The sequence below is a fragment of the Carassius gibelio genome, chromosome B5 (assembly GCF_023724105.1).
Source record: "Carassius gibelio isolate Cgi1373 ecotype wild population from Czech Republic chromosome B5, carGib1.2-hapl.c, whole genome shotgun sequence".
Classification (NCBI taxonomy): domain Eukaryota; kingdom Metazoa; phylum Chordata; class Actinopteri; order Cypriniformes; family Cyprinidae; genus Carassius; species Carassius gibelio.
This window is the reverse complement of record NC_068400.1, coordinates 18056749-18083653: the sequence shown is the minus strand read 5'-3', so window position 1 is coordinate 18083653 and position 26905 is coordinate 18056749. Positions and strand designations below refer to the sequence as shown.

The 26905-nt window shown below is 36.1% G+C and overlaps 1 protein-coding gene across 4 annotated transcripts in view; it reads right to left on the bottom strand.

Annotated features, from left to right (window-relative positions):
- Positions 1-345: 345 nt before the first annotated feature.
- The window catches only part of LOC127957919 (disks large homolog 4), a 143106-nt gene continuing 116546 nt past the window's right edge, over positions 346-26905 (bottom strand). For all 4 annotated transcript variants that reach the window (XM_052556633.1, XM_052556632.1, XM_052556631.1 and 1 more), the window contains 16 exons: positions 22314-22483; positions 21242-21378; positions 19622-19763; positions 19352-19490; positions 15482-15638; positions 14443-14545; positions 13748-13862; positions 12896-13072; positions 11376-11418; positions 9970-10000; positions 9810-9857; positions 8586-8687; positions 7538-7710; positions 7340-7452; positions 6667-6758; positions 346-4076 (listed from right to left, as the gene is read on the bottom strand). In XM_052556633.1, the coding sequence (XP_052412593.1) occupies positions 3970-4076; positions 6667-6758; positions 7340-7452; positions 7538-7710; positions 8586-8687; positions 9810-9857; positions 9970-10000; positions 11376-11418; positions 12896-13072; positions 13748-13862; positions 14443-14545; positions 15482-15638; positions 19352-19490; positions 19622-19763; positions 21242-21378; positions 22314-22483 (1849 nt within the window). In that variant the 3' untranslated portion in view covers positions 346-3969. The remainder of the gene's footprint in view (positions 4077-6666; positions 6759-7339; positions 7453-7537; positions 7711-8585; positions 8688-9809; positions 9858-9969; positions 10001-11375; positions 11419-12895; positions 13073-13747; positions 13863-14442; positions 14546-15481; positions 15639-19351; positions 19491-19621; positions 19764-21241; positions 21379-22313; positions 22484-26905) is intronic.

Below are 26905 nucleotides of genomic sequence, written 5' to 3'. Positions count from 1 at the left end.
GTTTAAAACGTCTTAATGATAGATTTGTTTTTTACAAACACACATCTTTTCCCTTCACAAGATGTTAACTGATAGACTGGAGTCGTGTGGATTACTGTGATATTTTTATCAGCTGTTTGGACTCTCATTCTGACGGCACCCATTCACTGCAGAGGATCCATTGGTGAACAAGTGATGGAATGCTACATTTCTCTAATCTGGTCTGATGAACAAACAAACTCATCTACATATTGGAATACAATATGCATACTGCAAAAATAGTATGCATGGTAGTATGCAACTGAGATCACAGCCACACTGTTATCACCCATTCACACCATAACAAAAGCTTCAACAGAACACATGTTAACATAATTCGTTTTATTATTTTTGTAGCTAATTTACAACAAGCATCTCACTGAAATTAAACATTTGTATAATCCGACACTGTCATTGGTAAATCTTTCTTTTAAGATAAATCATTTAAATATACTTTGCATCAGATGACATTGTTGTATTTTCATAATTCTTCTTCTTTTTTTCTCCTTTTTTTTTAAAATAAAAGCAATATGTTAAATCTGTTCAGGATAATTAGAATAATATGTTATGGCAAATACAAATCGATAAAATACATTTGATTCTTTCAAATAAATAAATAAATAAATAAATTCAACTCATAACTCATTCTAGTAAGAGTGAAGTCATATATTTCTCTTGGTAATATATATTGTGTGTGTGGTGTGTGTGTGTATGTGTGTGCGCACACATTTGTGCAGCTCATTCAAACCGCACTATACACTATTATTTTTCATTTCTCATGTGGCCAATAATATGATCTGGGAAATTTATTTATGGGCTACATTTTTAAAAGTATCAGTATGCGTGCAAGTTTTTTTTTTCTTTCTTTATTATTATTATTATTATTATTATTATTTAATTTCACAGTAAAGTTTAATTTTTAGTTTCAGGTTTCACATTTGATTGTGTGCAGCTCCACTTTGGAAACCACAGTAAAAGCATCTCAGTCTTCACACAAAACCCAGATGTAAACAGAGCAGTAAACAATTAAATAATTATATAAAATCTATAAATAAAAATAACGCCAAGAAAAGAACTGTCACTGCACTCCAAACACACGTAAATATCGAAATTCGAACGCAAAAAGTCAAAAGGAAATAAGTGAAAGTAAACAAGCCACCAGATCGCTCTGCATTCCTCTGCTTTCTACCAGAAACCCTCTGTTGTTCATCACGTCTGATCAAATCTTCCCTTTAATAAGTGCAAATGTGTTTCACTTCATCTTCTTAGTAGACTCTTTTTTTTCCCCCTGACACAAACGGTGCCAGTTTTTTTGATCACAATAGTCTCAATCAAAGACTGTTTCCATAAATCACCATAGTAATGCTCATGGCATTGATTTACAGGAAATCTCACTAAATCAAATGCAACCCCCTGGACCGTGTTCTGGACAAACCATCGCTTTCATCCTTACTTTAGACCTTGAATATGACGCCCTCTGAGCTCAAAGCACCGTATCGATTTTTACCGCATCACTGTCACGGCACAAAACGGTAAAAAAAAACAAAAAACACAATTTATCATTCTTCCATTCCCATGTCGGCCAAGGTTGAAGTGGCCGCTTTGTCAACCCTCACAGAATTATGGATAAGATTGCTTACAAATGAGTTTTTCGCTCTGAGAAGGGTAATTAGTTGGAGGCAGGCTTGGATTGTTTAACTTAGCTAGCTAAGATGATTATTCTCTGGGATTACAGCCATTAATTTATCTCATCAAACATAATGAACCCACGATCGTATTCCAATAAAACTCCAGCATCATTAAGACCCGATCCTCTTCACTTCGGTGACGGCAGAAGCATCGACCGACCAATTAACTAGTGTGATGATGTCCACTGACTGGCCATTGAGATCCATCAAAGTAGCCTCATTGGTCTGATTACAAGAGTTCATTATAATCTGATACACAGCATAAAAATAAAACGTTATACAATACACCAATTTCCTGATAGTATTTGTGTGTGTGTGTGTGTGTGTGTGTGTGTCCCGAGAGTTTAGAGATGGGCTGAATGAAAGGCCAGTAAGGCTACGTTCACATTGTAGCTGAATAGGAATTTCGTATGAATTCCTACGATGCAGATTGTACGAAAACGTACGTTTATTTTTTATTTTTGTTTGGGTTTTTTGTTTTTTGAAAAATAATCACACCAAATCTTAACTGTCAGTAGGCTGATCACACAAAATTGTATGAATGAGTTGGTACAAACTCATATGAATTAGCCACCAATTCACCAAAACATAAAATAGTTACAAATTGCCATGAGATTGTGCTGTATTTTCTGATGACACCACAAATACATACACCTTCCCAATGCCTTCACTAACAACTATCCTGAGCTTATTTGAGAAAAACATTCTCCAAAAAAAGGGCCACTAACAAAACATCTACTATTCTACAATGAAAAATTTGAGATTTAAAGAATCTGAAAGTTATATTTCATCAAAATAAGCTACTACTTGTCATATAATGCTTGGTTTACCTTTGCTGTGAAAAAGACAGAGAACAGTGAAAACAACCACTGACATGAAGGAAGGAAAGGTGTTAAATAAATAATAGATAATAAATAAATCATTAAATATCCCAATATAATTACTGAATATATCATTTATAATATTTTTTACAAATTCATTTAAACCAATAATTGATATATAACGAATTGGATTATGGTGTGAACGTAGCCACTCAGCACATGAATGTGATCTTAACTGAAATCCTGTTTAAAAAAACGGCGAAAGTATTACTTTTGAAGCGGTTTGAGAATTTACCGATGACTTCAAGATCTAAGAATGGCTGAAATTTGTTACATTATGAGAAGATTATGGAAGAGCCCGATATTGCACATTAAAGAGCAGCCTGGAGTCATTGTGTTTGAGAGCTGTGGAAATAATCCAACCGAGCAAATAAATTTTAGCTCAAAGGAAAACATCAATCTGGCTGTTGCAAGACGATCCAAATAGAAGAAGGCAAACATTACAAAATCTATGTTGGCGTGTGTCTAAATGTGCATGTTTACATGTAAGCGCAAGAAAACCAAAGAAAACAGACCCCGGAATATCAAGCGTGTGGCTTTCTATGATGTGCAGCATGAAAGTCACAGTCTGCGTCTTGCCGTTTTCCTTCCTTATTATCCATTCAATGTGATGAACTAGCTGCAAACTAAATAAGGGGAACATTCGAAGGACTGAGGCAAACGTTTTAGCTTCGCCAGCTCGATACTTCCTGCATTTCAGGAAGCACTCGTCAAGCACTTCAAATTTCTAAAAGGAATTAAACGCCCTTGATGCTGATAACTGTGGGTGAACGTCAGTCTCTGAGTAGTCGTAATATCTTTGATATTGAAGATTTCAGCGCATTATTGATACTGATAAATATACTTTCATATTTCAGTTAAATTCTCCTTTAGTACTGTAAAACGAGCTCCTTTAATCAGGAATAGCTCTTGAACGTCTCATTGCAGTAAAAGCCAAGGCGGTCGCTCATCTCTCTCCACTTCCTGTCTTGTTCGGAGAGCGCCAGAGGGAATCTGACAATATACAAAACTTCTTTGTAGCATCCCAGTTCGTGACGGAGTAAAAATAGCTCACCAGTCCTGTGTGAAAGGACGTTATTCAGAGAGAAAGCCAGAAAGAAACAGAGAAGTACTGAGAGAAAGGCAGAGAAAGGAAGTTAAAAGCAGAAAAAGAAGTTACAAAGCTAGGAAAGGGAGGAAAAGAGAGGCAGATGCGGTGTGGCCAGCTCCTGTGCTGTTCCACTCCATCATTTCCTGGTGTCTCTGTGACTTCTCTCCCTCGCCTTCACTCTCTTCATCTCTCCCCCTCTCTCTCTTTCTGTTTCTATGAGTCGGAGCTCCACAGTTCAGGGCAGGCAGGCCAAATGGTGACTGGGCGAGGTGGTTTGGCTCTGGGTGGACTCTCACAGGCGCTCCCTGGTGGGAATCCAGATATAAGGCCCTGACTGCTCCTCAATCACAGTTTTCACCTTATGATAAACCTCCTCGAAGCTGTCGCCCTCTACGATCGCTGTGATACAAAAAAGAGAATGGCAAGGAATTAATCATTGCAGGATTAAATTTAATTATGCAGCTGAACTGAAATCCAATTTGCATGTAAAAACAGCGAAAGTGTTATGTTTGAAGCGGTTTGATTATTTACCAGTGACTTCGAGATCTAAGCATGAGCATGTTTAATTCATTATGTGAAGATTATGAAAGACCCCGATATGGCAGATTAAAGATGTGCAATATCGATGTACCTTGAATGGACATAATTCTTGCAACACAAGCACAATTTTTGTGTAAAATAAAAAATTATGTGAAGCAGTTATACATTGTTGTATGAGTGCAACAGTCAGAAGAATTGCAAAATCTGTACCTACAACCGCATTTAACTATGGCAGTACTCTTAAATTGACGAATTTGTACCATATCTACCCCTGAAAGATGCATATTAGTAACTTTCAGCAGTAAAATGTGTTTAAGGTACTACTATGAACCTTTTCCGAGTAGATAAGGTACAAAGTTGTCCATTTAAGGATACTATTGTACAATTTTCCACTTTTATTTTTAGAGTGTATGTAATAATTTCACAAATTGTTGCAATAATGTGACATCTGTGTACAAGTCTTTTTAGTGAAACTGTTCCTAAAACTTGCATAAACTGTCCAGTTATTGCAATGCCCTTTTTAAATCAGGGGTACTTAACAAGGGGCCTCTGAAAATTTCCAAGGGGACATCAATATGTCTTAAAATGATTTAAAATATGATTTTTGTCAGCTTAATGGACCCCCTCAACAACTTTTTTTTCTATGAAGAATAAGGGTCAACATTGTCTTGGAAAACTGAGATATATGAGGACTAAAAGGGCCTTTACATGCAGCCTGATAGCAATCACATAATTTACTATGTTGCACAAGCTGATCGGCTTCTGTTGATTCTGCAGCCAATAACATTTCTTGCTCAATATTTAAATAATCTGGTTCAGTGTTTGTTGTATGTTGGAATAGCAGCGCACATGCATCTCAAACCCTCCACCTCCCTAGCTCCACCTGTCTAGATCTGATACAGGATATATCTATCCCTATTCATGCAGCAACAGAATATTTTATATGCTCACAGCAGAATGTCTGTGTATTTATTGGTAGCATCATATCCATACTTGCTCTAAAGCAGCAGCATGCATAGCAGATCCAGTCCGATCAAATATAGTACGTTAAGTTAACACTGTCATAACAATGTTATGCTAAAACTATTCAGAGAGTTGTCATGCTTCAAATATATAAGTGTGATTTTTAGACCTGGGAAAAAATTTAATTAATAAAACTATGTCAAAGTAAGTATTGCAAAGCAATGGGCTAGGTGCACAAGATGGCGCCGGTGAGCTTCAGCGATGCGAGTGTGTGCGTACTTATTTCCGGTCTTGCAACGCTCGCATTGACTGTAAGGGAAACTTACACACGAAACTTGGCTAGATGTATATAATTAATGATTTTCAAATTTAACAGCCGATAGTGGTATATCAAAAACATGGGGAAACATCCTCCCTACATTTTGCGTACCTCTGTGTGGAAATTCATCAAGATACAACGCGGAGATTGCTTTATTCTTCTGTTGATTATGCGGATCAGCGTCAGGTCATGTCCACAGGGATTTCTTCTTTTAAACACAAACCTCTCAAATATGCAATACTTTTCATTTTCGAAGAGATGGTTTTGTTCTGACTGTTACGTAAGATCAATGTTTCTGACTGTCAAACGACGCACAGAGATTTCTGATAAAGCATGTTTTATTAACTTTATTTGATAACATAATTTATAACTAACTATATTAATTAAACAGAATATAATTATGGTAGGCCTTAAATAAAAGATCGCTGTTTGCGCTCATGTGTGTTTTTATCTGTTTATTTGTTTTGTGAAAGATCTGCAGCACAAATCATTATCTGTCTATGAGCAACCATGTATATTGCTATTCTTTTGCATTAATTATCAGATTAAACAGATATTAAATTTTGTCATGTATTGTTTACTGTGTAAAATAATAAAATATGTTGTGAAAATAACGATGAAACAGACTGATGTATGTGTACAATTGAGAAATGGATACTTCTGAAGCTAAATCGCAGCCCACGTCTCACGAGGTAAATATTTAATAAAAAATAATAATAATAATAATGCAAACATTTTCTAGAAATAAGTAATTTGTACATTCACATTTTTGGTAAGATAAAAATACATTATGTAGCTGTGTATACACACCATGAGTTCAACTTTCATCTCGTGAACAGTGGGGAACATTAATGTATTTAATTCATTCACCAGACCCAAACATACTCAAGTTTCAAATCCACTGGCTCAGTTAACATTTATAGTATAGTAATAATAGCAGTGTATATCTTATTTGCATTTGAAGTGATATTATTAATCCTGTAAACATATAGAAGGTAATATTTGGACTTCTCCGGTTCTCTGCACTGACGTTTAACACAACCGGAAATCTACGCACACACTCGCAAGACCGGAAATCCAAGATGACGGAGATATGCAACTAGCCCATTAATAAATGTGGGAGTCTTCCTCCAGGACAATAGAGGGCGACATGTGAGAATGTCTTACCAGAGAAGCATTCCAGGAAATCTTGCTCCAGTTTAATAGCACGGTCCATACCTTTCCTAGCTTGTTCCTCAGTTAGACGTGTGTTGATCTCTCTGGATAAAATAGCAGAAACCCCATCAAATGTCAGTTAAATTGTTTTTTTGTCATTTAATTGTTGTTAAACGGTGTTGGGGAAAGTTACTTTTAAAAGTAATGCATTACAATATTGCGCTACTCCCTAAAAAAAGTAAGGAAATGTAAATTCACGTCTGCACAGTAAAGGCACTGCTCAAACCATTCTGGACTGCATGAAGAATAGGACGCAGGAATAGGACACTCTTCAGCAATAAAAAAAAAGTAAAAAAAATGAAACTAATATTACGTCTATCTAAAGTTATTTTTTGCTTATGAGAATGGTTGATTTGGATCATTAAAGGTCAGAAGCACAGATACTGTTTAACTAAATGAGATTAAATAAATAAGATATATTTGTGTTTTTTTAACATGATTATATGGTTTTTGTCATACTTATATGTTACTTATTTGAAAAGTAACTCAGATATTTTCTTTTACATTAAAAAGTGATGCATTACTAGTTATTCAAAAATAATAATCTGATCACATAACGCATTACTTGTAGTGCATTAACCCCAACACTGCTGCTAAATATGTGTAGCTGTTTTTGGTTTCGTACAGGACGTTCTCCAGTGATTTGGGCCGTACGAAAATGGCGATTGGGTGAAGCTGTGCAGCCTGTAGCCTACGAACTGCATTTGCGGACACATCCAGAATACAGTGCTTTCCCTGCTGCTCACAAACAGAGATATCCATATTAAGATTTAAACAAATGATACCCAAGTTTATTGTTTTGTCCAAAACTCTAAGATCTAACCTGTTCTGCCACTTCTCGGACGCTCTGAACACTGGTTCCATACAGGTGACTGTTGTACTGGCCCGCCTCAATAAAACGATGGTTCTGAATGTCTTTCTCCATCTGTTCCCGCGATGACACAAAATGGTAGTCCCGCCCATCCGCCTCATATTCCCGCTTGGGACGTGTTGTATCTGAGAAAAGCGATGACATCATCTTGTGAGTATATCAGTTATGCTGTGACAGCTTTGTTGAAAATGGCTCAATTTGTTTGAGCTCTTCATTGCTTCTTATAAGTGAAGAGACTGTTTGCAGAAAAAATCTGGAAGAGGTTCTGAAGACTGACACGTTTTTTCAGTAACCAAGATTAGATTAAATATTTATAACAATAATAATTCCTTACATTTCTATAGTGCTTTTATGGGCACTCAAAGCGCTTTACATAGAAAGGGGGGATCTCCTCAACCACCACCAGTGTGCAGCATCCACCTGGATGATACAACAGCAGCCATATTGCGCCTGAATGCCCACCACACACCAGCTTATTGGTGGAGAGGAGACAGAGTGATATGGGGATTGTTAGAAAGCCATGATGGTCAGATAGTGAATTTGGCCAGGATGCTGAGGTTACACCCCTACTCTTTTTCAAAGGACATCCTGGGATTTTTAATAACCACAGAGAGTTAGGACCTCAGTGTCCCGTCACTACACTGGGGTGTTAGGATCCACACAGACCACAGGATGAACACCCCCTGCTTCACTTTTTTCATTTTTTTTTTTTTTTGATTACTAAAATGTAATTTAATCATTAAAACAACATCCAGAACAATCTAAAATAAAAATCTTTAATTAAAAATAATAATAATAGAATTCAGAAAAAGAAAAAAAAATGTGCTCAAGGATAAACCTCAAAATTTGATTCCTCAAACCTCACAAACTTTGCACCCAATTCCCGGAAATTATGTGAAGCCAAATCAGATTTTTGGCTGATGTTTAGAAGGCTCTTGACTTCTTTATGAACAATGCATTTATGCATTTGAGTGTGACAACAGAGTTGAAGAATACTTACGAGGGACACAAGATCCAAACTTGTCTGGGAACTCAGACAGCAGGTCATCATTTACTCTGTCCTTCACCGGGCCCAGAATAATGATCGGCCTCGCGTAGTGCACTGAACAGGATGAGAGACACAAGAGAGACTATGTGAGTACAAATTGAAAGTGAAGAGAAATATTAGCAACAATATGGAAGATCAGTGGCTCAGTTCCCAACTCCAGTAAGCTGATTACAAAGACCAATTTTCTAGTGATGCAACAATTAGTCTACATCATTGACAATGCTGACAATAAAAAACTGCCGACTAATATTTTTGTTGTCAAGTAATCATTTGATCTCATATGACGCAAAGTAAAGGTCTGCAATAACGAGGTTTGACCAGAGGGGCGCTGTAGCACTCCCTGATGTATTCCAACAGAAGAAGACACACTTGATGTGGGAAGGTTTTACAAAATTACAAACAAAAAAAGCTGTCATGTGCAAAGGCCCTGATAATCGAATGGCGAAGATCTTTCATTCTTTGGTTGGTTAGGAGTAAAAAGAAGTATGATATCCGCAAACAGTGTTAGTGAAGATCCAAATGCCGCAAAGAGCAGTGTTTAGATGAATGTGCAATATGTGCTGTGAGCTTTCCTCTCAATTACCAAGTAAACACACAATAAAATGTATAGAGTTGTATAGAGAAAGCAGCAGTTAAGAAAGCATCTCATCATAGCAATGTGGATATGTTTGCATGAGCTCTGCAATTAGCACTAGAGGTAAAGTCACATTTTAACCAAATATGCCACCAACATTTCATGAAGACCCTAACGTATCATATCAACTTGTGGAAAATGGGCACCCGATGTCCCCTTTAAAGCAAGCAGCTTTACAGTATTAAACATACTAAAACCTTATCAGTGTCCTTTCCAGTTAGAATTACAACTTGGGTTTTCTGCTATAAAGCAGCTCTTTATGTATATGAATATGTATAAAATACAGTTTTTAACTTTATATTTTAACAAATTGCAAAATCAATGTCTACTGATTAATTGGTGAAATAATTGAAGATTAGTAGATTATTATTATTAGTTGATTTATAGTGTGTCTGAATTGAACCACATACAGTATGAGGTTTTTATTTCATTTAGGATGCTGCCTATATAGACCACAGAACCCAAGGCATCTCACTAGGGTTTGGATCAGAGCCAGCGTATACAATGACACAACATATGGAGACTCAGTCGAGTTATCCAACCTTCTACTTGTGCAACTGTCTCATAACTCCGTACTGACTCTTCCCTTCCTGAAAGACAACAAATACACATACATCAGTCTCTGTTTGTAATACATGCAACAACAACAAACATTTATCTCTGTATCAGTATTCAGGGCTCTACTATGCGGTTGTAACTCACCCTGTGAACCTGTACTGTCTCGGCTTCGGTCCTGTAAAAAGTATATAGAGGGTACAATGCTTATTAAATTGTAATAGACTGTTTCCTGCATCAGTTTAGATATAAACATCCAGTTATTGCAGCATTTGTCATCGCCTAAAAGGGGTTAACAGTTAATAATAAAAGTGTATGGGACGCAGAGTTAATGCTGCCCCCAAGTCCTGTCAGAATTATTATATTAATGAGATGAGCAACTGAAAAATAATGTTTTGAAGAAAGGTACACTTTAGTATACTTTAAAACTTAAACGATTAACTAATAACATATTTACGAATAACATATTTGGGACCCTGGACCACAACTGGTCTTAACTGTACATTTTTTAAAACTGAGATTTATACATCACATGAAAGCTGAATAAATAAGCTTTCCATTGATATATAGTTTGTTAGGATAAGATAATATTTGTCTGGATCTGGAATCTGAGGGTGCAGAAAAATCTAAATATTGAGAAAATTGCTTTTAAAATTGTCCAAATAAGTTCTTAGCAATGCATAATACTAATCAGAAATGAAGTTTTGATATATTTAGGGTAGGAAATTTGCTAAATATCTTCATGGAACATGAACTTTACTTAATATCTTAATGATTTTTTGCATAAAAGTAAAATCTATAATTTTGACCCATACAATGCACTTTTGGCTATTGCTACAAATTAACTCCAGCGACTTGAGACTGGTTTTGTGTGCAAGTTTTTACATTTTAAGTGTCTACAGAATGTAATGTTTTCATAAAACTTCATGCTAATTGTAATTTGATGAAAATGTATTATAGTTTACAGTCATATTAAAATGCAGTTAGTGGAACTTTATAGAATGCTTTTAACCCACTTAAGTACATCTTTATATATAAATCATACATAATTACTGTAGCTGTCTGCAATATGGTTAAAGTGAAAAAGTTAAAAATAAAACAAAATGTGCATCCTTGTGCATTTGTGTATTTTTCCTGCAAATGTAAATTAATGGATTTTATATATGAATACCACCACATTACTGAAATGCCCAGGTAAAAGATATGAAGCTTAAAACATTCATTTCCCAGGAAAACCTACAGAGAGCACTGAGCACATGTGTTGAATGCATGTGTGTGTTTGTGAGCGCAGTGATCTGTATCACCAGCATGCGCCCTACAGGCAGATCAAGCTCACAATGCCCAGGAGTTTCAGGGCTTTCATGAAATAACTGCTTGATAGACTCCCACGGGCTGCAAACACACAAAACTGCTTCTCTAAACACATCACAACTGATTATAGAGAAGAAAAACAAATCTCATAGGAGAGCCAACTGTTTTTGGAGTAATTTAAAGGAAAATATTTCAATGCGATGAATTGTAAGCAGCTGTTTGTGTTTTAGCAAGGATCTTACCCTTTCATTTGACTTCAACCGCGACCAGTCCTTTCTCTCAACCCTGGAAGAGAGATTGATTTGAATGAATGACAGAAGGTATATAATAGGAAAATGAACACCAAGGGGGAAATTCCACAAAAATAAAAAAATGCAGTTCACCATCTTGTATAAGTGATTCTGAGACTTTACCAAGACAGCTTATATAGATTAACTTTACCACATCTTATAAAATAAAATGAATTTCCCCCCTGAAAAAACTTACATTTTGAGGGCATGCATTACTGCATTATAACAGGCTACATCATGCCGTGAATGCATGGACTCTATTGGTGTTTTTGTGAAGTGAGAGACTACTGGATAATGACATCTTACACATTTTTAAAACAGCAATTAAGATATTATCATCTCACACCCCTGGTGCTGAAAGGTGGTATATGAAATAGTACATTTGAGCTGAAATAGCACATGCAAATATGTCACAAATGTTTAGTAAATTCATCCCATATTCTTTTGAGGTTATAGCCATATAACATATATGTTAACATGAGACTGGTATACTACTAAGTATGTACATACCAGAATGTATGTGATGTAACTTTTTCCTTTTCATTTACTTTTATAATGTTAAAAATATATGTATTTCAAGTAAATGCTGTTGAAATGCGGGAAGGAATACTGAAAAGCTAAATGTATCACAGTTTCAACAAAAATTATAAGCACAACTATTTTTAACATTAATACTCAGATCACATAATCAGAAAAGCTCCCTTCTGGTAATGATGATGAAAATGTATCTTTGTATCACAGGAGGGTCATTCTATAATTTAGGGTACATTTAATTTTTCTAACCAATTTTTATTTTATTTTATCCAGAAAAAAATGTGATCTATTAGGAGAGAACACGATTTTCTTTGTAATATCAAAATGATGTTTAATAATTAAGCTTGGCAAATAACAGATAAGATACAATGATACAATATATAAATGAAAAAACAACAACAGTTGTTTTATTGAGAAATATATATATATATATTGCATTTATTGAAAATGTACCGTGAATGTGAAATGTACTGTTAAGTATAATACTGAAAAAAATCACAAAAATGTAAAATATATTAAAATGGAAAACATTTATTTTAAACTGTTAGAATATTTCAGAATATTACTGTTTTTATTGTATTTTTGATTAATTAAATCCAACCCTTTCACATAATAGACTTCATTCAAAAACACTGCAAAATCGTACTGACCGCAAACTTTTGAATGGTAGTTGAAATTTAGTTTGGAGGGAGTCGGAAAGATTTCTAGTCACCAGAGCTTAAACGAAGTATTTATCCCAGAAAAAGGAATCTTTTAAAAGGACTGGAGAGAAATGTTTGTGTGGATAAACGTCTATAGAGCACGTCCTTGTAACAGTGGGTTAGAATGAGAGAGAGAGTTAAAAGCTAAAAAGCCTCTTTAAGCTGCTTGAATATTATTTTGTTCAAGGACAACAGAGCAGATAACACAAGAGAAAGCAGCGACACACACACACACACCTCCTCTTGCTGGGGATGAAGCCGACCTCCTCCTCATCCCCCTGTGGGCTGACTCTGCAGGCCTGCCACCACTCCTCATCTCCACAGTCCAAAACACGCAGCACATCTCCAAACTTAAAGCCCACGGCCTGACTCAGGAAACCACAGTCTGCTGTCTTATCATAGTCAAACAGAGCCCTGCAAAAACGACAGAGAGAGAGAACATATGGGGAAAAGAGAGGATAAAGAAGGACAGACAGAGGGGGATGGGGTTCAAAAGGAAAAACATCAAAGGAAAAGCATGGAATTGGGTTGAAATTGAGCAACACAGACCCTTTCTTTATTTTTGGCTCTTTTTTTTCTTTTTTTTGTAAATCATTAGCTCTGTTCAGAATGGAATACTAGCCGTCTGCTTTCTGCATACTGTGCAGTGTAGACTATGTTAAACAGTATGATCCCTTTATGTTTTAACTCAGGAGATGTAAAAATCATGGTATATACAGCATCCGGTTCATTCGTCACACTGGAGATGGAAGGTCAAGTTGAGTGCAGTGGATTATGGGATGCAGTATATGCAGTGTGCTCTGCTTATGACCATTTTGACAAATGTAGTGGGTTATCTAGGATATCCACCCTTACGAAAAAGAAGTGTGTTCAACTGTAATGAATGTGCACTTTCAGTGTATTTAAAATCTTGTAAGCATATTTAAAGACTGTAGAAACTGAAACTGCAAATAATATTGATGAAATTAAAGACCACTTAAGTGAGAGTTCATGTTCATATCTGTTTCTTAACACACTTATGTGCACTTTAAAAAGTGTACTTTGAAATGTCAAATTATTTTGTAGTTGTAGTGTAAGTCGTATGTTTACCTGATATAAAATCCTCGTTTAGGGTTACTTCGTAATGTAGTTGTTCCAGAGCCCATACTGCTGTTCATCAGCTGCTCTCTGAGGTCGTGAATTTTAGCTTCAAACCGACTGTACTCTGAACAAACAAGCACAGCTGTTATCCAACACTGCACAGCACGTTAGAGCTACATTCATGAGAAATCAACCATTTGTGTCAGTTTGGACACTGATGTGATGTGTGTGAGAGTCTAATGTTCACCAGAATTCAAAGGTTTGAGGTTGGTAAGATTTTCAAATATTTTTTAAATAAAATCTCTTCTGCTCACCAAAGCTGCATTTATATGATGAAATATTCTTGCCATTTAAAATAACTGTTTTCTATCTGAATATACTGTAAAATGTGATTTATTCCTGTGATCAAAGCTGAATTTTCAGCATCATTACTCCAGTCTTAAATGTCACATGATCCTTCAGAAATCATTCTGACATGCTCATTTACAGCTCAAGAAACATTTATCATTAATATATCATTAATATATCATTAGTAGAGGCTTTTGAACACTTATGCCAGATTTAAAAAAATATAAATGTATTTGCACTAGGGATCACACCAGCTATCATGTTTGTATATCATTACTCCCCTAATTTACACTATATAAAAAAAGTGATATTTTTAAAGAAATTTTGTGTGTGTGTGTGTGTGTGTGTGTTCTGACCTTCTGGTCTGTACTGAGCGATGATGGTTACAGTCTGTCCTGCATTCTTCAAGGCAGCTGCTGCTTGTTCATGTGTAGCTGCCCGCAGATCCACGCCATTCACCTGAGAAACACATCCATACCATTACAATCACATATCTCACACATCACTACAGCCTTAACACATTACTGTAACTTTACTGCCCAAATAAATATCAACAACAACAACATATGCTGGCATGAACTAATCCAAACAGCACTTAAAGGGACGGTTTACCCAAAAAAGATTCTGTCACTTTTTCAATATGAAGTTGTTCCAAACTTGAACTTGAACACAACAGAAGATATTTTGGAGAATGTTGGTAACTGAACAGTTGGCAGTAATGGTTGAGTTCAATGCCAATCTTTTTTTCTAAACTATGGAAGTCAATAGCTATTGTGAACTTTTTTGAACAATCTTCAAAATATCTTACAGAAGAAAGAATCTCACACAGGTTCGGAACAACTTGAGGATGAATAAACGGTGACAGATTGTTACTTAGTGCAGCTTTTCAAATAATGGATCTGGTTAACGGTCTACCATTTAAAATAATAATGTTTTCTATTTGAATATATTAAAAATGTGATTTATTCCTGTGCAAAGGCCAAGTAAAATTTCAGCAGTTATTACTCCTTGTTCTCAGTCAGCATACTCAATGCACATCTGGGATTTTTTTTGTTTTCTATTTATGGTGTAAAGACTTTTTGTGTCTTATACTTAGCAGTTTGTCTTTGATTGTCAGGTATATATATCTATGATACATGGACAAAGATGCATGTCAGGATTAATGGGATGAAGTCTCCATTAAAAGATACAGTGTGTATAACTAATCTTCTGACCAACAACATGGCTATTATTAAACGTAGTTGTCAGGGACATCATTTTAAACTGTGTACTGATTGCAACTGCTGGTTAAATCCCCACAATGCAAAAGCATATGTGAAAACGGAGCCTTTTATTTCAAACTGAAATGATGCCTTTCATACATGAGTAAATGTGTATGTGTTTGCATGTTCTCACACTTAAGATCTGATCTCCTTTGCGCAGTTCTCCGCTCAGGTCTGCAGGGCCTCCTGCCAGGATGAAAGAGATGAATATTCCCTCACCATCCTCCCCTCCAACTATATTAAACCCCAAACCTGTCGATCCTCTGTGGATCACAACACGCCTCGGGTCCCTGTGACACAAGATAGAGTGAAGAAATAACAGAATGTGAAGATAAATCACAAAAGAATTCCAGGATGATGGTTTCCCTGAACCTGAAACAGCAGCACAGTGCTGTCAGGCAGATGTGGTGAGTGATTAGATGCACATTTATGCTTGTAAGCTAACATTTATAAAAAAAGATTGATTTAGGGAGCTGTTTAAGCTAAAACATGCTCTTTTGTTAAATCAAGTATAGAGATTTTCACATTGTTTCAAAACAGCTTTACTGAAAATCAGATTGTTATTAGCCTACTATAATGCCTTATAATTTCCAATTAGCAGTTTTATGGCTCGAAGACATGAAAATAAAATAAAATAAAACATAATCATGATCGAGTTCAGAAAGGGTTGAGTCCGAGTCAAGACAGAGACCAGATAGATTGGTTCTGAGACAAGACCTAAAGAAATCTTCAAGAGTATGTAAAATGTTTGGTGGAAACAATACAATTGGTACCATACTTAAAGAGTATAAAAAAATATAACATGGCATGTACACTGTATTTTTTTCCCTTCTTATAGGTTTAGAAAGTATTATCAGTCAAGGGTTTAAAGGCCACATATCACAGAATGTCTCTTTTTTAGAGTCTTACTGCACACAAACTCTTTGTGGCTCTTATATGCAAACTGAATAATAGATGATGTAACAGACGTTTTAAAAAGTTAATGTGTTAAGTTCTGCTGCCTCTGAGTCTGTACTAATGTTATGCTAACATCTCACATCACAAGAAAATCACCAATCATTGAACATGTCGATCATAGGGCCCTATGAAATGCGTTTAATTTTTTCCCAAATTCCTTTTTTTTTTATTCTGTTTTTTCAGTTTAATTTCATTTTTTTCTGGTTTAATTTTTCTCAACTCCTTTTTAATGGTTAAATTTAATTGTATTAATCAAAAAGCATGTCTAAATAATTAAAATCATAACACATACATTTTCACAACAATTTATTAAAACTTTCACAAAAATGACGTGTAGGGCCCTATGAAATGTTTTTTTTTTTCTTCACCATATGTTTTATTGTTACCTAATTCTGTGTTTTAGCGTGTCTAATTATTTAAATGCATAAAACATTTATTCATATTTTTTGTAAAATAGCCTTATGAAATGTTTTTTTTTTCCCTCAGAAATTCTTTTGTGTATTGAAATTTTTCTGGTTATCAAATGAAGACATAAAACATTCATAAAATGTTTCTTTTAATAATTGAAAATTAAGCAAACTTAATTTTTTGGTAAACAAAGGGGATTTACTATGTTTGTGTTTGTTTCATTTTAGTAGTACGCCTAGTAGTAGCAGGCTAGGCTATGTGCATTCTGCTGAACAATAGTAATACATTTCTGGCAATGGGTTTGATGGGTTACTGTAAATACCTTTACAGTTCTGTGTATTCGATGACGCTAATTTTACTCAAATCAAACGGTCAAATGCTCATGAAGTGACTCTCAGTGCAGTTCTGGAGATGTTTTTCATGTGTACACGTCCTTATTTAGTGAGAAGACAGACGCCGAAATCACAGCGAGCGCCACGCGCGCCGGCAGCCATATCACCCTGGAGCCCAAGACTGGTTTCCCACTGAATCTAAGCAGGGCTGAGCCTGGTCAGTACCTGGATGGGAGACCTCCTGAGAAAACTAGGTTGCTGCTGGAAGAGGTGCTAGTGAGGCCAGCAGGGGGTGCTCAACCTGTGGTCTGTGTGGGTCCTAGCACCCCAGTGTAGTGATGGGGACACTATACTGTCAACAAGCACCATCCTTCGGATGAGACATAAAACTGAGGTCCTGACTCTCTGTGGTCATAAAAAAAATCCCAGGATGTCTTTCGAAAAGAGTAGAGTTGTGACCTTGGCATCCTGGCCAAATCTGCCCATTAACCTCTGACCATCATGGCTTCCTAACAATCCCCATATCTGCTGATTGGCTTCATCACTCTGTCTCCTCTCCACCAGTAAGCTGGTGTGTGGTGGGTGTTCTGGCGCAATATAACTGCCGTTGTATCTTCCAGGTGGATGCTGCACACTGGTGGTGGATGAGGAGATGCCCCTGATAATGTAAAGTGCTTTGCGTGCCAAGAAAAGCGCAATATAAATGTAATGAATTATTATTATTATTATTATTATTATTACAGTGTGTGTGATAATCGAAGTCGCGATTCTGCGGCATTCATTAACACAGACACGCATCACATGCAGGATTCATATTTAAATAGACTTTTCCAGCTTAATATTTACAGGTACTAGTCCATATCGTGATTTGATGTAAGTGCAAAGACCTACTTTTAATTAGTTAATTCATAATTGGTCAAATTGTGTCACATTCCGCGTTAAACTATAAATTCTGTTTTTATGACTGGATTCCGCGATTCCGTCTGCGTTTTCTGCATCGTGGAAATCATAGGGCCCTATAATCATATATCAAATTAAAGAAATATTAAAATACAGTAATAATGATGAAATATTTTGATTGGGACTCGAGTGGACTCGGGAATAAGTCTGATTCCTAATATGTTCGAGTCCAAGTCAATACAGAGTCAAAATGCACACGAGTCCATGACAAGACCAAGACCATTAAGTCCGTTATGACTGAGTTCAAGTTCAAGACCGAGTCCGAGTCTCGAGTACTCAACACTGCTTGCAAACGTTACGCACAATGCTCCTTGTTCTAGATTTTTTTTTAAGTCAGGCCCTGCTTGATTGTCATTTGAGGACAAAATGTTGGGGGAAAAATTTAGACAGACTCAAATATATTCAGGCAGAACTTGATCTCATCTTGAAGGATTTACTTACCAACTTACTTTTGGTTAATGAATTTGCCATATGACTCTGAATTCATATTTTAACTGAGTAATATAATTAACTGGTCACCACCTACTGTTGTAGCACTAACTAGGCTTATTTGAATAGCTAATAAAAAATAAAAAATAAACAATAATTATTATTATTTAACATAATAGCTTATAGGTATGTTATTTGTTGAAATAGGGACTTTGTAACCATGTGCTTAAGAAATATTATAAAAAAATGTTAGCGCTAGGTCTTGGTGGTTGTATGTAACTGGAGAACTGGAGAAGTGTCACTGACGTCAGTCACATATTAAATCCATAAGATTTAAAATCTTTTAAAAGCCCTCAAAACAATCTGGCAATACAATTTCTGCTGCTGCTTGCATCATAGGTGTGATCTGAATCTTATGAATGAATTTATTTAATTTATATTTTTATATTTAACTGAATCTAAAATTGCATTTTTGACATCTGCTGTTGATGATTAATATGTATTAAATTTATCGAAGGCAGGGTTATTATAGTTAAAACTATAAGCATTAAAAATATATATTACTTGAAATGAAAGAAACATGAACTGATATAAAATAAAATAATATTTTTTTTTTGTTTAAGTTGATGTACTAAAATGAAAACTAAAACTGTATGAAAAATCAATACATTATACAGGGATATTTAAAAACAAATACTTAAAATTAGTACAATTGTAACTATATTTAAAATTAAAATGAAACAGAAACAGAAAATATAAAAATAAAAGCTACTTCAAAATGTAAATAAAAACTGTAATAATAATTAATTTTAATACTACTAGCAACACAGTACTAAATAACACAGATGTAAGATGATGAGAGCTTTGTTGCAAATTTATTGGAAATCATGAGCTTCCAGTTACTCAGAGCGTGTTACCTGGGTAAGTCGTCATCTCCCATCAAGCCGTGCAGCACAGGAGAAAAGCGGCTTGGTGAGGTGGGAGTGAGGGCTTGTGGGTAATCTGAAGCCAGGAAGTTTTGATGTCCAAGGTCTGTGTCCAGATGCGGAGAGTACGCTGAAGGGTGAGCACACACAAGTGAGTGAGTGAAAGCTGGATTTACCACTGATTCTTTTAAGAGTTTTCCTTGAAACATACTTTGCAGTGCTCTTTCTGTGAAACAGCACTTCTGTGTGCTGTATACTCACTGCTTGTGAGGTCTGGTGGGTTGTAGCTGGTAAGGAACAGGTTGTTTGGCTTAGCCACTCTGAGGTAGACCACCTCTGCTGTGTTCTTCAGTGTGCCCACCGCATCTTCGTGCATCACATCCTCCAAACACACGTTATTCACCTGGAGATGCAGAAATACACTTCATTGTTTTGGATGTGCACTTGTAGTAGACTCCAAATCTTAAAATAATAATTTTAAAAAACTTTACTTGTGGATAACATAATATTAATAAAATACTTGCAGTAAACTTCCATGAATATGTTTCTCAACACACTTGATAATTTGTAATAATGTCAAGTTTACTTTAAAGTTCTTTTGAAATCATTAACTTTAAAAAATCTATTGAGTTTCAAAAACATACATATATTTTTGATGATTTTGATGTTGACTAACTACAGTACATGATTATAACTTTAACTGTAGTGTGTTATTTGACATTACATTTGAGTTGTAATAGATGTTGCTGGGTTATTTTAGTTAACTAAAACTGTAACTAAAACAATTAAAATACATTTTTGTCACTTCAAATAAAACAAAAATGCATTTTAACTCAAATGAAATGACTGAAATAAAATAAAAATGTAACTTGATCTAGTAAAATAACTAAAATTCAAACAGAAAAATAAAACTACGACATTTCAGTGATACTAAAAAAACACTGCTAAATTTCAGATTCTTTATCACAAATATATTTAAATACATGGCGTACAAGTTTAAAGCAGAAATTACACTAAAGTGTATTTTAATTTGCAATAAATGCTTGTCATTACATTTGGCAGCAAAGACAATAGAATTCATTTAGAAATGATATAAAGATGTACTTAAGTCCTAATTCAAAAAACAAGTTCAGCTAAATTGCATTTATTATAAATTTTAACTAATACATTTGCATTTATTTGCCTTCAATACGCAGTTAAACTTAATTATTTCATTCTTTTTTGTATTCTATTCTATTTCTTTTATTTTTATTTATTATATAATTAACAAAAGCAAAAAAAAAGGCCTCTAACACTAGCTTGCTCTATTTTTTCTATTCTATCTGTTTTATTTTTATTTATTGCATAATGTTATATATATATATAAAAACATGTACTACGTTAAGCTAACTGAGACTTGATATAGCAGTTGTGTATCATTGCTCTTTGGTTAATTTTGTTTGCTTCCAATGTCTTCATTTGTAAGTCGCTTTGGATAAAAGCATGTAATGTCAATGTATTATACTATTTTTAGTGATATTACTATTTTTAGTTAAGTGCTTCTTTTTCAAAAGGCATACTAAGTTAAAAGCAGAAATGTAGGAACTGTGGAAATTAAAGTTGTTTCAATTTCTGCATTACTAGTGGCACCAAACTAAATAGGAGAACATATGGGATTTATGTACATCAAAGTAAATACTACAGAAAGATAACTGATTGTGTTTTTTACTGCATTGTAGCATGCACAACCTGCCTGTAGTTCTTCCTGTGAGCAAGAGGTGGCAGCATTGAAGAGCCAGTACCACACAACAGCACAGCTACAGCTATGATGTTGCTTCAGTCTCATACACACTATATTCCCACCTGTCAGTCCTCATTAGTGATGTATATGTGTTGTCTTACCATCAGTATCTTATCACCGATCTGTAGTCGCCCGTCCTTATGAGCCGCTCCCCCCTCGATGATCTTTGTGACATAAATGCTGTTGTCTCCAGGGATGTGCTGGTTCCCCACACCACCCGCTATACTAAAGCCTAGCCCTGGGACAGTAGAAGCACATTTCTCTTTATAAACAGAACTTTCAAATCTCAGTTAATTGAATAAAAGATGCACAATTTGGATGTTTTCTGACAGTTGCAAAATCATCCTCAAGTAGTTCTGAACCTGTGTGAGTTTCTATAACATATCTTGAAGAATGTTGGTAAACAAATTTATAACAAGTTTATAGCAGCCATTGAGTTCCATAGTATGGGGGGGGGGGAGGGAATTATACGGAAGTAAGAGGCTAACGTTAACTGTTTGGATACCAACATTCTTCAAAATATCTTCTTTTATTATTCAACAGAAGGAAAAAAATCATATAGGTTTAGAACAACTTGAAGGTGAGTATATAATGATGAATAATGAATTTTCTGTTCCTTAACAAGAGGGCAATAGTGGCTACCGTGTGTGTGTTTGTGCGTGTGTGTGTGTGTGTGTATGTATGTAAAAGATTAAAAGCTATTATTTTGTTGCAGATCCCTTGCAAGAATGGGACTTTCCCTTTAAAGCTCTTTTAGCAGGATTTACTCTGATTGGTGGAGTTTTCTGCACAGCAACTTGGGTAATGTAGTTTCTAACCCTAAATTTCACTGCTTTTGAAATAACGCAAACGAATAGCTTCGACCAAAACATATAAGATGAATTAACAACTTTGTAGCTCACAGCAGGTCCCTAAATGATTGTGATCAATCACTTTTTTTGCATTCTGCATTTGTAAGTCACTAAGGTAATAGCATCTGGTAGATGAGTAAATATACCGGTAAGTGATAAATGGATCCTAAGTCATCTTGTAAACAAAACTTTTGCTTTTGTGTGCCGCTATATCTGCCCCATTACAACATCCAATATTAATGTTGTATTGCCAAACCAATGATCATTTAGTGCATCTCTGATAATCACATATGCTTTATTACTAGAAGTATAGAGTCCATACCTTTTGGCCCTTTGATGAGCTTGATTTCGGTGACTTTCTCAGCGAGGGGTTTCCTGCGTAATACATAGAGTCTGACGATAGCGCCTGCCTCCTTGAGGGCCTCCACCGCCTGACTGTGGGTCACCTCCCGAACATCGACGTCATTCACAAAGAGAATACTGTCATTTACTCTGAGACAAAGAAGGAGAAATGGAAATAAGGTATTAATAATGCAACATCTGTGAGAAGCTGGCAGTGCACAGCCATATGTGAACCTTTGATCTGACAGCTGCCTCAAAATTTGAGTTTCTGGTAACACTGGTATACAAGACACAAACGATGTTATGTTTAAATTATATTAAGTTAAATTTGACTGTCGAGAGAGATTTTATTTTTCACAGAATAAACAACCACAGCTAATATACTGTGTTTTTTACATACTGCAGCCCATAAAGGCAGAATTTACACATTAATTATTTTTTCTTCAGGAACCCACTACACCTTATAAAGCCTGCTGTGTCATATTTGATAGCATAGAATTCTACATTACAAGCTAAAGAAAATTTTTCATATTTTTCTTAGTTTGAGTCTCTGAACAAAACTGAAGCGTTTTTAAGCTCTATATCATACTACATGATAAAAAAATATATAACATTTATGATAAACATTTTGTCTAAATCGTATGTTTTGTCAAAATGTTCAATAAACTAATATTTTCCCAGACTTTTCTATTATTTCATATCTGAGTTAAATATTAATTGTCTGTATAATATGTTAAATATAAAATAAATAGAATTTGTGTTTTATGCATTTTTTAGTGACTATTTTATGTTTTTGTTTGGCTAACTAGGCCAGTTGGAAACAAATATAGTTGTTTGTATCACTTGCAATTATATGGAGCCCAGCACATGGCATGCAAGAAAAAAATTTAGAGCCTAAATCATGTGCACAATTTATATTTCGTTCCCTCGATTTATAAATTGTGCGCACAATTTATTTATTTTTTCTTTTAGTCATGTCCCAGGCTCCGTACATTTAAAACTGAACCTACATTACAAAACTGACCAGAGATGGGTTTCATTGGATCACCAGATCAGTGGTGAATCCTTGTGATGAATCATTGCAATATTGAAATGTTTGTTGTGAGTAAATTTGATCAGTACAAAATCAAACCACCAAGAACATATATAAATATTTATAAAACAGTAAAATGGAAACAGTATGACATACTGTAAAATGCACTAAAATATGTGATTCAGTTTGATACGCCTGTTTGTGAAGCACCAAGTGCTTTGTGTTCACCCGTGACATTTGTTTCTGACATTTTGTCTTTTTTTTTTTTGCCTTATCTGGGTAATTCTTGTTACATCACGCTTTGAGATTTGAAAGCTATGGGGGAGGTGGAGATTAAAGTTTGGCTTGTTCTTTACACTAAGCTATTGTATGACTTTAGAAGATTTGTATTATAGTACATGGGTCATTTGACAGTTCATTTTGTCCTTAGTAGAGTTCGACAGCACCACCAGGCCCCATTTACTTTCATTTTATGTAAAAAAAAAAAATAAATAAAAATAAGCAGCCAGGACATTCTACTAAATGTCTTCTTTTGTATTCCACAGAAGAAGAGAAATGATACAAGTTAAAAACAACAACTTGTTGAATTAGTGATGAAATAATAGTAATTCTTACATGAAATTAGCATTTTCTCACAGAGCAGAACACCACCCGAAAAAGACATTTCACTGAAACTGACAACTCGACAAAACACCATAAATATTCCTCAGCTTTCAGAAGTGCAAATACAGCACTAGCTATGCTGTCATCCAGAAACATAAAGCACAGATTACAGAGAGTGGGAGTTTAAGTGCCATCATGCCATGAATGATTGTCAGTGCAGTTTTCTGGAAATAACTGCTCATAAATATTCATCATAAAGCCCTCTAATTATCACTGACCAGTGACCACCAAGAAAGTTTTTTTTTTTTTTTTTTTTTAGATCTAGCCTTTTCCCTAGTCTACATGGACTACGACAACTTCTCCATGCACTATGATACATATTACCCAGAACTAAGCTGGAAAACATGTGATGGCCTTTTAGTATAATTGTAAGAACTCCCACTTCAGGTCATTCATGTGTCTTTATGCTGTGAAATCTTCAATGATTTTTATAAAGTAAATGTAAGAATAACTTTTATATTGTTTGTTATATTTCAAGACCGAACTGAAGCAGTTTACTTTTACTTTTTTTTTTTTTTTGAAAAATTGTGTTAAAATGTGATTATAGATCATCCATCAGGCTTTTGAGGAAGATTTATTTGTTCATCTCTCAACCATCAATAAATAGCATTGCAGTAAATGTTTTAAAAAAAGAGCTTTGATCATAAATCTAAGCATTTAATTATCTTTAGGGCAAGGCAGACTAAAGCTCTGTGTTAAATCAAATGCAGTATTTTAACCCGAATGTATCTTTCACTCTGTAGAATCTAGTCCAATTAAACAAATTTCAACACAAACAGGTTGCATGCCCACATCATTGAAAGAATGATATTAGTGACCCCGTGACAACTACTTGGCACAACCTCCACATATTATAAATTATTAACAATTGTATAACAATAAGCTATTGAATTGGTCTCATACTTGAAGTTTTTCTCAATTATTATGTTATTTTTCTGTTATTTACAGTAAATAAGTGTAGAAAAAAGTATAGAAATATATCTTATCTTGTCCTGTCAAATCTATGGGGAACAAACGGCAGCTGTGCTTTTAAAAAATTCACCACAAAATGTAGTAACGGTATTTCAGGTATTACGTATAGCATGTGGGCACCTGTATATTTTACGACCTTTAACTATACAGTTCATTAATTGGTTAAATACCAACATATAACCTTTATGTGTACTAACAAAAACTAAATGAATACAGATCGTAGAAAGCCACATAATGAGTTAAAGCTGACATACCTTACTGTCTTAAAAAAGGGGGGAAAAAAACTATTTAGGAAAATATATTCATATATGATGTGCCATGCAGGGACTTCTAGGGATGTCATTTTATTGTTTTTCATTTTATCTGCAAAATCCTTAATTTTTACATTGTTTTAAAGTAAAATTTTACAGTGGTAGCCATTTAAAGTTTTTCACCGTATAAGATAAGGTAACTTAAAGTTAACCAGTTAAAAGGCTTTTTACTGTAGCATTTTAAAACTTTTTCTGTAAAAAAAATGTATGTGTGTGTCTGTTTAAACACAAGGAGATGTGAGAAAGGAATCAATCTGGTGTTTGCACGCTGTGTGCACAGAAAACAATTGCAGGAATAACAAATCGAGTTCTCTTTTGCCTCTTCTTTCACTGGAATGGTTTAATATTGTTTGAATGTGAAATTGGCAAGACAAAACACGTATAAATTTGTGACGAGTGGGGCGGGGCCGAGAGGCGTGGGAACGAGGAGTGAGGCCAGGTGTAGTGATTGGAGATGAGCTACACCTGCGCCCCACCGCCGGTCTTGAGTCCCACGTAGGAGATGGAAGGATATAAAACTGGAGTGACGACCGTGAAGGACGAGAGAGGACCAGGCCTGGGACATTATTTTATGTGTTTGGCTTTTATTTGTGCGCGTCAGTCGCCGTGAGGGGCTGACGCGCTGTTTTGTTTATTTTGAATATTAAAGTGTTTTGATTGTGCGCTGGTTCCCGCCTCCTTCTTCCGGATGATTAGGAAGTTCGTATTATTACAGTGGTGCCGAAGCCCGGGAGAAGGAGGGACGCGCTGCTGAAGATCCCTCGCCACTGTGGTGAATCCGCGGTGCCCTCGAGCTGGCGAGGTATGTGCCGCCAGGGACGCTCGAGGCGGTGGGCTGGAGCGAGTTGCCGGGGACGGGCGAGCTCGCTGCTGGCCGCCCACGATATGGAGGGACGGCTGCCGTCCGTGAGGGAGCGGAGGAGTCGGTGCCGTTCGCCAGGGGGCCGGAGCCTGCCGCCTCCGCGAAGGAATCCGGAGGGGCAGGGAACGGGGGACTCCTGCCGCTGCCCAAAACCGGAGGAGCCGTCCATCGGGCGGCGGAGGAGTGTCGCGCCGTCCGCCGAGGGCCGTCCAGTGCCGCCGCCAGGCACCGCGGAGGAGATCACCCAGTTGGTGGAGGGCCGAGCAGCAGTGCGCCTGGGAACCGGATTTTTTTTTTTCTCTCTCCCCTCTCTCGTCCTTGTCGCTCCTCCTTCCATCTCCTTTTCTCTCGCCTCGTCTGTCCTACCCCCAGGTTCCTGCAGGTCCCCGTGAGCGGTCCCCCCCCGGAGGGAGGGGGGGGGAGTAGAGCGCAGTCTCGAGGGTACCCCCCGGCCTGCGAGGTATGCGGTATGTGACGAGTGGGGCGGGGCCGAGAGGCATGGGAACGAGGAGTGAGGCCAGGTGTAGTGATTGGAGATGAGCTACACCTGCGCCCCACCGCCGGTCTTGAGTCCCACGTAGGAGATGGAAGGATATAAAACTGGAGTGACGACCGTGAAGGACGAGAGAGGACCAGGCCTGGGACATTATTTTATGTGTTTGGCTTTTATTTGTGCGCGTCAGTCGCCGTGAGGGGCTGACGCGCTGTTTTGTTTATTTTGAATATTAAAG